At 42.0% G+C, this 18,637-nt stretch overlaps 1 protein-coding gene across 1 annotated transcript in view; it reads right to left on the bottom strand.

Moving 5' to 3' along the window:
• Positions 1 to 215: 215 nt before the first annotated feature.
• The window catches only part of LOC137632900 (zinc finger protein 330 homolog), a 47,472-nt gene continuing 29,050 nt past the window's right edge, over positions 216 to 18,637 (bottom strand). Inside the window, exons 5-7 of the mRNA XM_068364994.1 lie at positions 17,600 to 17,717; positions 15,313 to 15,477; positions 216 to 3,163 (exon numbers count right to left, since the gene is read on the bottom strand). Coding sequence (XP_068221095.1) covers positions 2,958 to 3,163; positions 15,313 to 15,477; positions 17,600 to 17,717 — 489 coding nt within the window. The 3' untranslated portion in view covers positions 216 to 2,957. The remainder of the gene's footprint in view (positions 3,164 to 15,312; positions 15,478 to 17,599; positions 17,718 to 18,637) is intronic.

The raw sequence follows: 18,637 nt of genomic DNA, 5'->3' as shown, positions 1-18,637 counted from the left end.
TCACTAACACACCTAATCAATCAACATAATTAAAATAAATCATTTGACAGGCCTTCACATCTATGATCCTACATTCCCTCCTTATGATGAACAGTTTAAAATATTTGTACGAATGTTATCAATTTTACGACCATAGTGAAGTTATTTCATAGAAAAATACATAAAACTTCCCATCATCAAAGTACTCAATATTAATGCTCATGAAAACACATACCGTAAATCTCTATTTTATTGATAACAAGAAGCATCTGTACATTACATTTTATAGTAAATCTGAAATGCAAATTTTCCATTCATAAAAAACTAATAGAAATTACCCATACAGCCAAGATACAAGAATCTCAAACACTGTATCACAGATAGGATCACTATCAGAGAAAAAAAATCATCAACAAGATGTACATATAAAAAAGAGGATAGAAGAAAAAAAAGTCTTCTTCCTCATATGAATATAAATAGTTCTAGATAAATAAAGTTTTCTATTGTCTTCTACTTATTCTGACAGAAGTTTACATTTCTTTACTTTTAAACTGAATCCATTTTAAAACACAAAAGAGTAAAATAATTCTCAAATATTATGAAGAAAAAAGCAGCTACATAATCTATCTGTATCAAAAATAAGTCAAATATATTTGATTGGATATAATACGTGGAATTAAGATCGTAATTGCTCACATGGTTTCAATAAAATCTGATCACATACACATTCTATAGTTTCAGTTACCTCACAATTAAAAAATACATCAGCCAAGAAATAATGTTGCTACACCTATACCTGGCAAAAAGCACCGACTTGTAAATTTAAAAAAAAAATTTCCAAATATTACTACATGTACCATTTCTACCGCCCTTTGGCGAAATTGGTCCTGATTGTTTGATGGTAACATTTTCTTGGGACAGAAGGGAATATTATGCTCCCATTAATTGTCCTTCTCGTGTACTTTGATGTAACAATACAAGACTACCTGGTGTCCCATAGATGTCAAGTACTTTAGTTTTTTCATACCAAAATTACCCGATCAAATACTGTAAAACATGGAAAAATAGATATGCCTTTTAATAGGAGTAAAATGACTCATCCACCTTTATGAAAATGTTTTGCAAGTTAATGGTTTTATCAGATTGTAGTCACTGAATCTCTAATACATAAGGAGTAATACTGTACTATAGTACAGGATTCTGAAAATTACCAATCATCTATCCCTCATCCAAAGTCAGGTATCTTTCATAATGAAATATATAAAATAAACCATTTTCTGAATAACTTTTAGATGATACATAGCATTAAAATCGATAGTCAAGCTCAAAATTCTGAAGAAACACGTAAAATAGCGATTTCAATTTACATAAAGAAAAACTAACTGCCATGACTGATTTAATGGATTTAGGCCATATGGCCACACAGGGGCTGAGGAGACCATTCAATGCCAGAAGACTATATCTTATGAGAAATCTTTGCAAAAACTGCTGAGAATAAGTTACAGTATTTACACAATTACAGTATTAGGAAAAAAAAGCATATACTGTAATGTGCAATTCCTTTAATTAGACAAAGGCTATTAGAAACTTATTGCAACAGATAATCCAGTGAAAAATAGAATTTGATCTGTTTGGAAGCATAACTAAACTGATTCTAAAACTATGCTAATATAGGTGAAAAACACCGTAAAACGCTTTAGGAAACAAAGCTCTTTTTCTCTTTAAACCAAAGCTGAGTCTTATCTTGAAAGCTTAAAGTTTCATAAGTATCAAGTCTTTCAATATTATGATTGCCTAAAGTCAAATGCATTTCCACTACATACATCAATATAACCAAATGGCTGACTTGGTAAGATTGGTTTACCAGCAATAAATATCATATTGTAATCCATCCCAAATTTCTAGTAAAAATATTAAAAATAGACTTATATGATCTAAAACTACTAATTTAAATGTTCACTCATTGGCAATGTTGCTCATATGATTATTATAAAATGTGTACAGTATCTTTAAAACTTAATCGATCATCATTATTGTTGTATTTGCTGGAAATTATTTTCATATACATTGCATCTGATAACTAATATGGGCTCTTTTCCTTATTTCCAGTCATCATCTTTAGTTAGCTTTCCTCAATTCTTACCCTTACCAAGAATATGAAGAACAAATTCTGAGAAAAAAAAAACATGAAACATTGCACTGCATATATATCATATTCTATTCATAACATCCTATAAAAAATTGACAAATGAATAATAAGATTTGTTACCTTGAACGGTCAATTGTTAGCAATGTTAAATAGTTTTAACAGGTAAATTTCTTTAAAAACAACCAGTTTGTATGGATGCAAATTTCATCAGTACTTATTTTCAATGTCACTTTTCTATTACCTTTATACTTTTCAATGCTAATAAACAAGAATGTTACTGTCTATCATAGTATGTGTATGTTGAAAGTCTACATTAATTGCTGTACCTTGATGTGTGAATGGTAGCCTAATGTTTTATGAAGTATATACTAGCCTTCTCTGCTGCAACTTGGATATGCCGAGCACACTTATTCTCCGTTTATTGCAAATCAATTACGAATTCATAATTATGGGGGCCAATTTTGGGGATCTATTATACTCATTTTTCTTTCCATAACAAACATAATGAAACCTAAAACTATATACCAAACCATCTTTTAACATGAGTAGCTAATGATTTACAGAAAGTATGTCCTTCAATAAAGATAAAATTCTAAGAAATATGTTTCCATAAAATTAAAACTTGACATACACTAATTCATTAAAAACTGATAATATGGATTAATAATAAACAGATTTACAAAATAATATTTAAGACACTCCTAAGAACAATGTAATTACCAATATTCTTTTCATACACCCAATTTTCTTACAAGCAGTGCAGTCTCCTAATCCTGATAATGAAATCAACCACCACCACCATTTTTTAAATGTACTGCATATAGTAAATTTATTTGCTTTTTTCTTCCTCTCCATCCTCCTCCTCAGAATCATCTTCATCGTCATCGTCGTCTTCGTCATCATCGTCGTCGTCATCGTCATCATCATCATCATCATAATCATCGTAGCTATATCCCTCATAGCCAACTGCTCCTTCTTCTGCATAATCTTCAGTGCCATACGATATTTGTTGTCGACCATATTTATGGGTGCGAGCTGAAAACAGGTAAGAAAAGTTAAAGCTGATACAAAAAATCTTAAAGCCTCTACTGTAGATTACCACAATACTTGAGTGTAATGTAAATTTTTGTTTATTTAGAAAGATGGTTTTATAGACTTTACTCCTATCAGCAAATAAAATATATGTAATATCAATCTAAACTAAACAAAAACTTACAATGATTCTACTTATAAATAATCTTACTTTTACAAATACTGTCTTACATACATACATACATACATATACCAAGGCACTTCCCTCAATTTTGGGGGGTAGCCGACATCAATAAATGAAACAAAACAAAAAGGGGACCTCTACTCTCTACGTTCCTCCCAGCCTGACAAGGGACTCAACCGAGTTCAGCTGGTACTGCTAGGGTGCCACAGCCCATCCTCCCACATTATCCACCACAGATGAAGCTTCATAATGCTGAATCCCCTACTGCTGCTACCTCCGCGGTCATCTAAGGCACCGGAGGAAGCAGCAGGGCCTACCGGAACTGCGTCACAATCGCTCGCCATTCATTCCTATTTCTAGCACGCTCTCTTGCCTCTCTCACATCTATCCTCCTATCACCCAGAGCTTTCTTCACTCCATCCATCCATCCAAACCTTGGCCTTCCTCTTGTACTTAATAACTAATTTATTCTAACAAGACCAATAAGTTACTGTAAATAGATGTAGTCATTATAAACAAAAGTTGAGAATGCTTTATAAGCTTAGAGAACACTCCATAAGATTTGGATGCAAATATGAAATTTTTTAAAAGTAATTTGTATTTTTCCTAGTTATATAAATTTAAGTCCTTTAAAATAGGGAGATGTCTTCAGCGGAGTTACAACGGCTGTTGAATTTGTTAACGAGGTAGTAAATGACAGGTGGTGCATACAAGCGAGTAGCCTGTCCACCTGCCTGTCGAAGACTTCATTTTTGACCTTAGGCTCAGATCCAGTAACGGTACGACCGCTTCATCCTACATACCAGACTAACATCTACACATTATCATGGACAAGATGTTTCCTACCCCATGCGGGAGCTGGGCTGCGTACACAACTACTTGAGCCACTACAACAGGACCAAGAATAAAAGTGTCAAGGAAACTATGGGTATACTCACTTAGATATGCCAAACCACCTTTGCGCCGTGAAGGTGGTTTGGCATATCCAAATACCAGCCTTCAACACCTGGTCCTGGCTGATACCTCGCTCCTCAGTTGTCGAGGCTTATACCATATAGATTGTCTCACGAAGCAAGAGAGATATTGTGTTCCTTGATATCTCTTTCTTGGTTCTGCCAGTGTTAAGGAAGAAATGCTGATGCTCAGACCTGAGATGTTGAGTCTTCATTATATAGCACACATCACCTCACGTAGAGAGGAGACGGAGAAAATTTCGAACATGGGGACATGCACTTCAGGATTCTTGGTTCGGCTACGAACTCTGTCAAAAAGTCATGAGACCTTGCAACCCTCAATGTAAGTGACTAAAAGAGGGACCGGGCAACTTGACAACTCTTTTTGCCAATACTATGGCTTAGCAAAAAGACAGTCTTGAACGTTAGCTCTCTGTCTGACAACCTTTTCAAACAAGGTATACATAAAAGCCTTGAGCACTGTGGTCATGTTCCACTCTAGGGGTGAGATCAGAGCATAGACAACTCCATGAGGAGGAGAGGTCTATACCCTTCAGTCAAAAGACCGTACTAAAAGCTAAGCGTTTGACAGCCATGAGTAAGAGGTGCTTCTATTTACAATGTAACGAGGACATCCACTATCTGCATTAGAGGTAGTTTCAATGGCGAAATACCCCTTCTATGATGCTAATCTCAGAAAATTACCAACTTTCTTAGTAGAGAGCTGCAGAGAAGACTTTCTTGGTAGAGAGCTGCAGAGAACCACTGTAGGTATCCAGATATTTGTGTAGTGCCTCTCGAAACGCTTTTGCTCGGAGATGTTGGATAGTCTCTGAAAATGAGGCTGAGAGAAGTGAGGACCACTGAAGTAGTTCTCTATGTAAGCATGCACAAACCACTGCAACCCTACAACCTCTCACTAACAACCGAGTGTGTCTGCTAATACATATCCCTTGTTTGGAATGTACCTGAGTGACAATTTTATGACATGAAATACTGCCCAGATGTTTATCTCCGTCATCAGCTTCCAAAGGATGACATGAAGCTGTGCTTCCTTGCTTGTTGACGTATGCTATTATGGTGGTTGTCACTTATTAACAAAACCCAGTGCCTCCTCAAAGGTTCTTGGCATGCTTGCTCTTTCTAGGATGTTGATGAGAGGATGCTTCTCTTCTGATCATATTCCTGAGACGACTAGGTCCCTCAGGTGTGCGCCCCCCACATCCCGTTTGATGTATCTGAGAACAGATAAAGTGAGGTAAGGTTTTCCTCGTTCAGCCATCAGGCAAGATTGTCACGAGCCTCCTACCCCACTGGAACAGGAGGGTTGGGTAATCCCTGTAGGCTGAAAAGTGATCCTTCAAACACCACTGAAGGGATTCACGAAGAAAAAGCTTATAAAGCAAGGAAATGTGGCTAAGAAAACTCTGCCAGTACCGAGCAGGGAATACTGTTTTGGATAGGAATGGTTGCGCCACTTCCTTGAGCTTGCTTCTGTCATATCTAACAGTATGCCAAAGTTCTTTGACCTCTGCTTGGGCATGAGATTACATTGGAAGTTGGGGAAGTACTGTATAGGGCTTTAATTTTTAGATATTTTTCATCAAATGAAAACTAGGAAGATTTGTCGAATCGCAGCTATTCCTCCATATTTTTTTCGCCTCATATTAAGAAAAAATTTTCATGATCTGGAAAGAGATTCGCCACCCAAGCCAAGAATAAAATAGCTGTAATATAATAAATATGAGCTAATTGAGGAAAACGGGTTGTTTATACGAAATAGAAAACGATCTCTATAAAGTAAGAGTAAGTATAATAACAGTACAGTATATATGGTACTGTATATTTCCTATATGTACAGTTTTGTACTGTATGTATTGTATTATTTTCCATTTATTATTGCATTATGTTCTAATAACTACTTAATTTACAGGTACTAACAGTTAGGTTAGGTATATTAAATCATTCAAATGTATTTGGATATTTCATTGTGGTTATAGCTTTATTATGAAATGTATTGTGGTGTTTTTGTAGGGTTTTGAACGAATTAGCAGATTTACATGTAAATCGTGACTCGTAATACAAAATTTTAACGAAACGAAAGCCACTCTAGAACAAATTAATTTTGTATCTTGAGGCATTATTGTACTTGGAAATGTTGGGTTCTTAAATAAAGATAGACTAATTTCACATCAATAAAATGGATGCTCATATGTTGTGGTGGGTTTTATAATAGCGCAATTCAATTAAAATCATCTACAATATTGCAATCAACAAGGTCTAGCCCTAATTCTAAAGCCAACTGAGAAGGTGGATACGAGTGGTATAGTCTGTACAGCAATTTCAAAAGTATACAGATATCATTTGCTAGTAAGGATTATTACTGAAACAGACAGCATAAACAAACCAGTTGCACCATAAGCCTACTACCTATTATTCTATAAAATCACAAATTATTTTTGTGACCATAATTATTGCACATGGAGTGTGGACAGTACATTAGGAATGTAAAATCTCTATTGCCAACCAGTTCAGCTTCTGCAAATATTAACATCATTACTGAGTATCCACACACTGTATATCAAGTGCCTGGTAACAGAAATTATAGGTTTTTAAACATTTAGATAACTACCATTTAGTTTTCAGGTGTGTATTCTCACAAATTCTTATTTTATTACATCCCCAGGCTGTACAACATACATCGATGCCTAACCTCTTTCTGCATCATTCAGGCTTATATATCTGCAGTTTTAATTTATCATATGCCAATACATGGCAGGAGAAATTTAGGGTAAGCTCACACTATTACAAACAATACAACTAATTTCAATAAAAATAACAGTGCAGATACTCCTGATGTTACTGACAAGAGATAAATTTTTGTGACAATGTTTTCAAGTACAAAGGATTCAACATAAACCACAGCAAACCATTAAATTGTAAGTAAAATAAAGATGCAACACCGAAGAAAGGAAGCAAATGAATGGCTAATTCCAGTGAGAGCAACACAGATAGTGTGTATACATAAACAAGTTGAATGAAAATATGACTGATGATGGGGGCATCTGGGTAACTACAGTCCTCTGCTGAGAAAAAATGGTATGACTGAGGAGCCGTTATAAGGGAGTATGAAAATGTATAATTACTGGATTTATAATTTCCAATAAGTTAGTAGAGGACATTCTTTAGAAACAAAAGCTATTTATAAATGATAAATATGACAAATTCGGAGATAATTTGTATTTTTCCTAACCATACAAACCTTAGCTATTTACATAGGGTTTACTTTCGGCGTAGCTGAAATGATGAGCCATTAGAATTTAACGAGGGTGTATTACCCCCGCGCTAGTTAGCAGGGGGGTAGGGGAGTGGTAGCTAGCTACCCCTCCCCCCCTCACACACCGGTGAACTGCTTCACTTCACTTAGAGGTAGGACTTGCCTTGGGGGACAGGGCTGGCGGGCAAATATGTGTAAATAGCTAAGGTTTGTATGGTTAGGAAAAATACAAATTATCTCCGAATTTGTCATTTGTTCCGTAACCGAAATACAAGCCACGCTATTTACATAGGGTGACTTACCCTTAGTAAGGGTGGAAAGTCCCCAGCCTTACTGGCTTTGGCTTACCCGGGGACTCAGAATCTGAGTGAGCAGCACTCGAGAAAAAGAGTCCCTGCACCTCGCAAGTTTCTTGCTACGCAAGAAACGTGCGGCCTACATAAGCTTGTGTGTAGGGAAGAAGTGTGACTTGTCCTAGGAAGTCGACCTGAAGTCCTTTAGCTGGAATTCTAGGCTGGGACGTTCCCAATACCACCTCGTCAAGGTATGGGGGACGCGACAGTATTAACTTAATACTAGGAACACAAGGAAGCATGGTTTACCTGCAGAGGTTTGAGGTCAGCTATGCAGAGAACCCAGGATGCTGCTTTCCCCAAGAGAGGGGAGGATGAAGAAAGAAGTAAGGGCCAGATGTACTTCTTTCATTCATGCAGTCTAAAACCGGAAAACAATGCCCTCAACCTTCTGCTACCTGTCCATTAAGGAGCCTGAGGTTAGACCAGCTGTTGTGTAGCCACCACAGGGCGGTTGGGGGCTCCTGTGGGTCACGTCCTGCAGGTAGTGGGCTGTGAAGGTCGTTAGACGCTTCCAAACTCCAGCTTGTAGCACCTGCGTCACAGAGTAGTTTCTCTTGAAGGCCAGGGACGTTGCGATGCCTCTGACATCGTGTGCTCTAAGGCGACGTGATGGAGGAGGATCTGGATTCAGGGCGTGATAGATGACCCTTTGAGTCCAGGCTGAAAAGGCATTCTTGATGACCCTTCTCTCCGTCCTCCCTGTGCTCCCAAACAGGGCTTGCATGTGAGGACGAACTGCAGCTGTTCTTTAAGATAACCCCTCCGACTCCTTACTGGGCATAGTAGGAGAAGGTCTGGTCATCTGTTACAGAACGGAGACTCGAAATCCTGAAGGAGTCGACCGAAGGTCCGGGACTCCCAGATTTGAGTCTAGTAACCAACTCAGGGACGAACCTGAACGTTACCTCCACCTATCCTCTTGAATGGGCGACGCCGTACCAGAGACCATGAAGTTCGCTGACACGCTTGGCCGAGGCCAGAGCGAGCAGGAGCCCCGTCTTCCAAGACTGGTGACGATCAGAAGCCTGGCGTAATGGTTCGCAAGGAGATCTCTTAAGAGCCCTAAGAGCCCGAACCATGTTCCATGGAGGAGGTCTCACTTCCAACTGTGGGCAGGTAAGTTCGTAGTTTCGTATGAGCGAAGAAAGATCCAGCGAGGAGGAAATGTCTATTCCTTTCAGGCTGAAGGCCAGGCTTAAGGCTAAGAGATAGGCTTCCACCGCCGAGAGAGAAAGGTGCATTTCCTCCCGCTGATTTACAATAACTCCGCTATGCTGGAATAGTGGCATCAAGGGGAGAGGTACCTCGCCCACGACACCAACCACAGAAGACTCTTCACTTCACCTGGTAGACCCCTGCAGATGACTTTCGCAGGTGTCAAGACATCCGCTCCACAACTTGTTGCGGAACACCTCTCTCTGTGGGGAGATGCTGGATGGTCTCCAGGCGTGAAGCTGAAGCGATGCCACGGCTTGAGGTAGATGTTGCAGTGTGGTTGTTTGAGTAGCTCGTGTCATGGGGGAAGCTTTCTCGGGAGTTCCGTCAGGAGATGCAGAAGAACCTGGAACCACTCTGCATGACGCCGCAGCGGAGCTATCAGTCATCGACAGGTTGACCAATAGTCTGGTCTTGTTGAGTCCCCTTCTCAACAGACAGAACAGTGGGAAGACGAAGACGTCGATGTTGTCCCACCGTGTAGGAAGGCATCTTGCCAGAGTGTCTTGGTGTCTGGGACTGGGAGTAGTACAGCGGAAGCTTGAAAATTCAGGTCCACAAGGTCAGAAATTGTTGGCTACCGGGGGGGGGGGGGCGCGCGAAGATCACTCGGAGCTCTCTATCTGTGAGGCCCTGCTCAGACTGTCGGAGAGCACATTCCTTTGTCCGGAATGAAGCGAGCCGATAGGGTATTGAGTGGACTTCGGTTCATCTCAGTATCTCTACTGCAAGATGAGAAAGTTGTCGTTCACGGAGTGACTCGCCAGGGTCTGTTGGAAGTAATTGAAGGGCCAGAATACAGCTTTCATTCCTCGCAGATTGATGTGGAGGTACCCTTCTGGTTCTGACCATAGGCCTGATTCAGAACGTGCCCCCCCCCCCCCCCCTTGTTTTGACGAGTCCAAGAACAGCATCAAATGCGAGGGGAGGACGAGAAGATCCATTCCCTTGCAAAGGTTCCCGTAGGTCAACTACCACTGCAGGTCTATTCGTTCCGCAGGTCCCAAAAGGGACCAGAATGTCCGGGGAATCGTTGTCTTGATTCCACCGGGACTTAGGCCGCCGAAGCAGGGATCTCATCCTGAGGCGGCCGTAGGAACTAGCCTGGCCAAGGAGGAAGGTGATCTAGGAGGCGTAACCAAGGTTGGGCTGGAAGCTCTCCTCGTCTGAGGAAAGGTTCTGCGACTCTCCTCAGCATTGCTATCCTGTCATCTGATGGGAAGGCTTGGAGATTGGAGTCTAATATCATGCCTAGATATACCAGTTGTTGAGATGGAAGCAGAGAAGACTTCTCAAGAATTACCATGATCCCTAGATCTTGGCAAAGTCCCAGAAGCTCGTCTCGGTGTCGAAGAAGGGTCGATTCCGAGACTGCCTGGGTTAGCCAGTCATCCAGAAAGCGAAGGAGACGGAAGCCGCTCCTGTGTGGCCATGAAGATAACAGGGTGAACATTCTGGTGGACACCTGCGGTGCTGTGGAGAGATCGAAACACAGCCCCATTAACTGGTATAACTTGTTGTCTAGGCTGAATTTCAAGTACTTCCTGGAAGACGGATGGATTGGGATCTGGAAGTACTCGTCCTTCAGATCCAGTGTGCACATGAAGTCTTGTGGTCTCACTACAAGCCTGATTGACTCTGCTGTTCCACGTTGAACGAAATTTGTTGGACATACTTGTTCAGGGCTGAGAGGTCGAGACAGGTTTCCAGCCTTCCGATGCTTTCTTACAAGAAAGAGTCGAATGAAGAAGCCGGGGGGGGGGGGGGGGGGGGGGAGCCGTCGATGACCTTTTGGAGAGCATACTTCTAGAGCACGGTCTCGATTTCTGCCCGAAGGGCTAGCCCCTTTGCCGATCCCACGGCATAGGAGCTCAGCGACGCTGGATTCGCTGTCAGTGGAGGTAGAGATGTAAAGAACGGGACGCGATATCCTTGACTGATCACGGAGATCGTGCAGGAATCGGCCCTGAGTTGTTGCCACCTGAGTGCGCAACCTTAGGCATCCCCCTATTGGGGACCATGCAGGGGGGTTGCCAATCCTAGCGTTTGCGGCCTCGGCCGCTCCCTCAGGATTATTGCCTCCCCAGGACTTCCCGCCCTTCTTGTCTCTGACAGGAGGGGGCTGCTGTTTAGACACCTTGTCTTAGCTGCCGGGGCCGGTTCCGATGTCCTAGGCTGATGAGGCTGTTGTTGTTGAGGCGCTGGAAGCTTGTAGGGTCTGGATGTAAGCGCCTTTGGAGGAGCGAATCGTGATTCGACTTTCTCCACCTCTCAGCTGTCCGTTCCCCGTCCTTGGGCTCAAAACAAGGTCTTTCCAAGGGTAGAAGAGTGTCTGAGCTTGCCGACATCCATGGTTGTGACTTCCGAGAGGAACCTCTCGGTCACTGCATCTCAATGCTTCAACATCGAGTTTGCCCACAAGTTCGAAACTTGGTGAGCCGGGAAACGATGGTGCACGTGCCCAAGAGGAGGAAAGTTTCCATGGCCTTCCTGGAGCTCTCCTTGGAAAATTCTCGGATCGCAACAGGATGCCCAGAGATCCAAGCCAGACGACCAGCCACGAAGCGGCCCGCATGGCACACTTTGCGGCTTTCTCCTGACTTAAGATCTCCGAAGACGAGAAAGTCACCTGCCGGGCGGAGAATTTCTTGAGAGAACTCCCTCGTAAGCCCCTTCCACGGAATGGTGGAGAGGAAAGGCTAAACCAGGTTCCCCATGATCTCGAAGTACCTCCTCTACTGACGGCTGACAGACACAGTGTCAGGGACTCCCGCTGCAGGGAAGGGAATCGAACGATCCTGAGGAGTAGAGATGATGGGGCCTGTCTCAAAAGAAGGAGAAGAATCTTGCCCAGACCTCTCTGAAGATTCTTCCTGCTCTTGCACGTGCCATGCTCTGCGTTTACGGGGTGAAGATCGTGATCTGGAAGTACGCGCTCCAGAACACTCGCCAGGTTGCCCGTGTTGCGAAAACCCGACGGGAATCGCACTCGAAATCACCCTGGCGCTCGTGCGATGGTAAATCGTTGGTTCGCGCGCGCGGGCGAACGTGAGTGCGGGCGCGCAGACGAAAGTGCGCGTGGGCGCGCAGGTGAGGGCGAGCGCTGGCGGTCGGGAGATCGATGGTGCGTAGGCGAGCGATGGCGCGTTGGCGAGCGATGGCGCGTAGCGACCGATCGCGTACAGGAGTGTTAACGCGGGGACGCGTAGGAAACCTACGACGATTGAAGCGCTGGCGCGTTGAAAACGCTTGAGCGCAGGCAAAGAATCGCGCGGGCGCGTAGGAGATTGCTGGTGCGTAAGAAGAGCCCAGGGGTGCCTGTGAGCGCCCGTGCGCTAGCTTAGGTGTCTCCTGGGCGACGCGGTGTGAAGTGGAAGTGTGCTGGCGCGTTGGCGCGCTGGAACTGGAACCGCGCGTGGGCGTGCTTGGCGCAAAACTTCAGAAGGGCGCTGCGAGTCCAGAAGAACCTGTGAGCGCCTGTGCGCTAGCATAGGAACTGCTTGAACTGCGCGCGACGAGGCAGGAACCAGGAGATCGTAGGAGCGTAGTTGTGTGGCCAGAAGATATGCACGGCCAGATGATATCGGCGAGGGTGCAGAACCAGAGAGATCGGTGGCGAGGAGGCAAAGGAATAAACTCCTTGCCTGTGCCCAGATCCGAAGATCGTGGGCGCGTGGGCGAACGTTGGAGCGTATTTGCGCACATCAGGAAAGGGGGCGCGCAGATGCACGCTGGCAAGCAGGAGACCGTGGAGTTCAGTGAAGAAATAATCTCCCTGCCTGCGCCCAGGTCCGGAGATCGTGGGTGCGAGGGTGAACGTTGCCGCGCATTGCGCACATCAGAAGAGGGCGATCAGATGTGCGCCGGCAAGCAGGCGATCGTGGGCATTCAGGAGACCGTAGGCGCACATGGCGCGTAGCCGCACAGAAGGTCTCAGAAGAGTTGGCGATCAGGAGATCTACGGCGAGACTCAGCTACAGGAGGTCGCTAGAGTGTTGATTCAGCAGAAGTCTGGTCCACAGCAGGAGAGCATTTGTGAGCTACTGCGCGCGAGCGCGCAGGAGAACGAGGTTGCACAGGTAAAAACCTGGCACAAAAGGGACTTACTCATGTGAGATAAGCCCTTTGCCCCGAAGGGACCGGTGCCCGTTTGGAAAACAGGGAGGAGTGGCGCCCACTGCGCTTCTGCGTCCAGGAACGGAGAAGGAAGACAAGAAGATCTGGCAGGTGTCGGAGATCGCGAACAAACTGCCGACAGGAGTAGCGAAGCAGCTGCAACGGTCTGTTCTCGTCGAGGAGGATCCTCTGCGGCTGAAGATGAAGACGACCACGGACAGGAGCACCATCATCAGTCCTCCGAAGAGGAGTCTCTGTTAGTGAACTCCCCCGAGGGGGAGAGACACTCGCAGGAGAGACCGTTGGACTCAGCTGCCCCCTCGAAGGATGTTCGGAGGGGGAAACTGAGCCTTCAGCAACAACAGCAGGTGAGTCCTCCGAAGAGGAGTCTCTTAGAGTGTCGTCTCTCGCGAATGAGAGAGGTGAACACTTCTTAGAAGAGACAGGAAGAACTGATGAAGGCGCCCCAAGGACCGTTGGATCAGCAAGCTGACCATAAAGAGCAACCCTCCCAAGAGGAGCTCCTGCAGCTGCTCAGCCCCTTGAGCGTAGCTGCAAGTGCGACCGCTCAGCACCAAGAGCATAATCGACGAACTCCATGGTCCGGCCTTGCAACCGCTCAGCCCCTTGAGCATGGTTACAAAAGCGGTCGCGCAGCACCGAGAGCATAGCCGCCCAAGGACCAGAGAATATAAAGGTAAGAGAAGATCCCTCCCCCTGAAGGGGAAAAAACTCATACCTGGGAAGGGAACCTCCCTCGGAAGGGAAGTTACCCACCCATGGAGGCGAACCTCCTGAGCGTTCTAAATGAACTAAGGAGCTGACAGTTGTCACAGGAGAACTTCTAGGAGAAGGGAACACGCCCACGATGAAGTTGTAGAGGAGGCGGCAACAGCAGACTCCCCAGGCCCCAACAGGACAGCTCTGCTTCGTTGGCACAATAGGCAAACGAAAAACTGTGAAAATAAGACAATAAGTTAACATTAATTCCCCCGGGGGAACTCCAAAGAGGAACCCCTGAGGGAAAAGAACATAAGAATTACGCACCAGGAATGCGCCCTCCTCCCCACTGACACTCACGGGAAGGGGGGAAGGCGGAGAACTGTAACAAAAACAGAATTATACTAATTATAATTATGTGATTCATCTAAGAATGTTCACTAATAGTAAGAATGAATGTACCCCGAAGGGAAGCGTTCTACACAGAAGCTGAAAAGTTAACAAATACAATTAGATTTGATTAAAAATAATTGAGACAAAATAAACGGAGTAGCAACTCATCCCGCAACGGGAAGGAAGCTACCGTAATACGTAGTAGAAATTTAAAGGGTGAATGACCTCAAGGAGAGAGAGAGACCGTAGTCAATTAAACTCCCATGTTCCCTACGTTGAGACCAAGTTCCCCGTAGGGGAGGAGGAACAGCGGAGAAACAGATTAATAAATAAAGTCCAGCGATGACAATTCCCCACGGCGCCCGCCGAAGGGAGACCGAAGGACCAAGGGAGAGATCGCGACCCATGAAATGTCACCGTGGGGGCCTAGGACCACACAGGGATGTTGTCGTACAATGAGTGGACTTCCTACACACACACAGCACAAACACTGAAAAGGAAACTTACTGTATTTCTATACTCAAATATATACATAAACATAAGAATATTTACATATATACTAAGTATAAGAAAAGTAAGTAGTTAAGTAAAACAAAACATTAATGGCTGCCATGCGAGGACGGGACAGAGACGTCTGTTCATTGTCCGAGCCAAAAGTGAAGTGAAGCAGTTCACCGGTGTGTGAGGGAGGGAGGGGTAGCTAGCTACCACTCCCCTACCCCCCTGCTAACTAGCACGGGGGTAATACACCCTCGTTAAATTCTAATGGCTCGTCATTTCAGCTACGCCGAAAGTAAACCCTATGTAAATAGCGTGGTTTGTATTTCGGTTACGGAACAAATAAAATAATGTGTACACATTTTACAGTATATTCTAGTAAAAAATATACGCATATAAGATTTCTTTGCTTACATGAGAATGACAGACATGAAACTTACTTGACATGCTGAGTTCTTTAGTTTCCTCAGTATCAAAGCCACACTTGGGACATGGTATTTTTTGCTTGTTGTCATACTTGAACCCTTTACGACGCACATGATCTTCACAGTAGCATATTTTACATCTTAAACAAGAGTACTGGCCTTGACGATTGCATGACATGCCTAAAGGGAGAACACTCTATTAATAATGATTAAAATTAACAAAGACTTCTCAATACTTTCTAGTCACAACAATGTTGGCAGATTTATGTCCATAAATTTTGCAACAATTGTTTCTTGAAAAATGAAATACTTTTGCTGTAAAAGCTATATACTGAAGAAGAGGTAGGACATATAAGGATCAACAGTATAATACAGAACTGTTACAATACATTTCCAGTATGACTGACAAAATATATTACAAATGGAAATCAAACAATTCTATTAACAAAGTACAAAAATAATTCCATATAAAATTTCTGCTCATGGTGTTCATAATATTTTTCTTAAGCCATGGATACATTTAAATTTTTTTCCTGATTCCTTCTTTGAACCTTATACAATTTTCTCAAATAATGAGAATCAGTTAAAAAGAGGAAATGGTGTAATCTGGTTTCGTTGACTTATAAAAATTATTGGCAGTTTTTCAGCAATTAAATTTTTCATAATTACTAGTAGTTCTTAAATTCGTTTTCACTAACCCTAAACCATCTAAAATCACAGTAATTTTTAAACTAGAGTATAATCTATTACCTCCATACTAACTCAAATGGAAAAGGCTATTTTCTTCTAGTGCTAAATTGACAACCTCAATAATAATCAACAAAATTTTTCTCCCTAGCTGCTATCGGCCCTACATTCCCTGCTTCTGTAGGACAGCTACCCACCTACCTTGTACCAAGAGAGACCGAAAACAGGACGTTCCCAGGCATAAGCCAACAAAAATTTCCCCACCATCCATTGGCTTCTGTGAAACAGCTAACCATTGTTATGTACCAAAAGCAAGTGGAAAAAGGAGTTTCCTGGGCAAAAGCCAACAACAATGCTTTACATTTAAGAAGTTGTGGAGAGGAAGGGGGAACTATTTCTATTCGAACCGACGTATTGAAATAACAGATTTTAGTTCAAAAATTGTTTATTCCCATGAATCTTACCTTCAAATATAAAATGTTGAATATCACATTGGGAAGGTGATAATGTAAACTCTTAGTAAGTAGAGTAGAACTATTACTCTTCATAATAATGAATATAGAGATAAAGTTCAAATCTTTAACTTCTTGTCTTTAATGCATGTCAACGCCACAAAACCTTTGGCATTATGTGCTTTCCATCTCTCACTTAAAACTTTGTAAACCACACTATAATGTATTACGGTAAAGAATAAGTGATATTCAGTTCATCATAACGTAAAATAAAAATTTAAGTAATTTCACTTTAAATTTGAGATACAGTATGTTATAAAATAAAATCATTCAATTTAATAAAGTTAATAGAAATAATGTTTATCAAAAAATGGGGTTACAATCATTCACTTATTACTTCTGTCCAATGAAATACTCTACTACAATACAGTAATTGTTTTGGCTGGCCCCCCAAACAAATAAATATCCAAGTACATACCTCATTGCTTTAGCACATATTTAGAGAAGCACTAACATCAAAATAAACTACAATGACCCTTCCTATCCCCCACTGTTCCTCTTGCCTGAAAGTTTGTACACTGCCAGAAACTTTAGACACTTTATATGAAGAAATCTTTCCTGATACCTACAGTGAAAGCTGAATACAGTCTAAGGCTGCTCCCCAACTCAGGTTATGAGTCCAAGAAGAGAAAACTCTAGAATCAGTACCTTCAGAACTGGACTTACTGACTGAAAGATGACTACAGTATTCTATTATATAACTACAATATTTTGTTATTGTGTACAGTACCATGTCATGAGCATTTATTGCTATAAATGCTTCACAATCCATATGAACATGTTACCAAAACAACTTTGGTGAGATTTCCTAAACCTACTTTTAACAGTTTTGTTTGAGCTTAGCATTTCTTTCTTTTTGCCCAGCCTTACCTGATTAAAGACATATATTCATCTTATTGTAGGCAGTGAAGGACCTTATTATTCTTTTCTAATTACCATGTGTATTCATCACATAGTTTACTAAGCCACTGTGGTAGATGATTAGATTCATAGAGTTTTCTAAATAAAGAAATTAGAGATCCACAAAGATATATAGTAAATTAAATATAAAAACTTAAAAGTAGAAAAGATCATTAGGAAAATTGCTTGACAACTATACTTACACTTGAAAGACTCTTGTTCTAACACCTGACAGGATGCTTGATGCTCGAACTGGTCATCCTCACACAAAAAGTTTTGACAGAAATGACAACGGAAGATTCTACCACCATGGCTCCAGACCTGTCGAGCAGATATGAATTAAAAAAAAAAAAAAAACTACATAGCACAATAAACTTTAGGTGAAATTTTACTGATTATTGGTGAAAAAAAAACAGACTATTGAAATGGTAGCTGAATTTTGTGTTTCAGAGCTTGGATTGAAGCTGCACGGACTATTTAGTGAACAACAGCTTTTATATATATGGGAACTCCAATCTATTTACATTCATCTAATGATAATATCTTTTAAATATTCTCTATATTATTCATGCACTGAACCTCTTACCCCAAAAACTATCTGTAATAAAACTTTCATTACTATTTCTATTTATCAATATTTTTTCTGGGTTCTGAATAAAATAGTTTTATTTCTTCATCAGTAATCTTATCTAGTCTCTTCTTTTTAAGCTTTTATTATACACATTCTTTCAATTCTTAGCTATCATTATCATTTACACTTACAATTCAAAAGTTATTAATCAATCACTTAAGTCAATTTGAAGATTCATCTTCTCTACTATTCATATGCTGTTAGATCTTTGATGACAATTTATTTCAATCCCACAGTTGTTATCATAAATAATGAGTTTTTTCTTTCCAATTCTATTCCTGGCATTCCATGCATCCTTTTTTTCTCTGGTATATTTAGCAGTATTTATGCCTTAGAAATGGTGCTATAGGAGCATTTCACGGAGCGACACAGGTCGAGCCCAGAAAATAAGTTTTTCTTTTCCCATTCTTGCCAAGAATTTAAGGGCCCTTTTTACAACTGCTTTCCCTAATCATCTGATGCCTTTTAATATACAGTAGTACTGTATAGTAATGTATTTCAACAGGCATAATTTTGTAATTTAGAAGTAGCGTATTAACCCCGTAGTGAAATTTTATCTAGGTATCTAGGGTTTTAGTGCTATTAAGTCTATACTTACCCCAATCCCCAA

Source organism: Palaemon carinicauda, chromosome 42 (assembly GCF_036898095.1).
Source record: "Palaemon carinicauda isolate YSFRI2023 chromosome 42, ASM3689809v2, whole genome shotgun sequence".
Taxonomy (NCBI): domain Eukaryota; kingdom Metazoa; phylum Arthropoda; class Malacostraca; order Decapoda; family Palaemonidae; genus Palaemon; species Palaemon carinicauda.
Note: the sequence above shows the minus strand (reverse complement) of the source record. Positions and strands in the feature narration are given on the sequence as shown.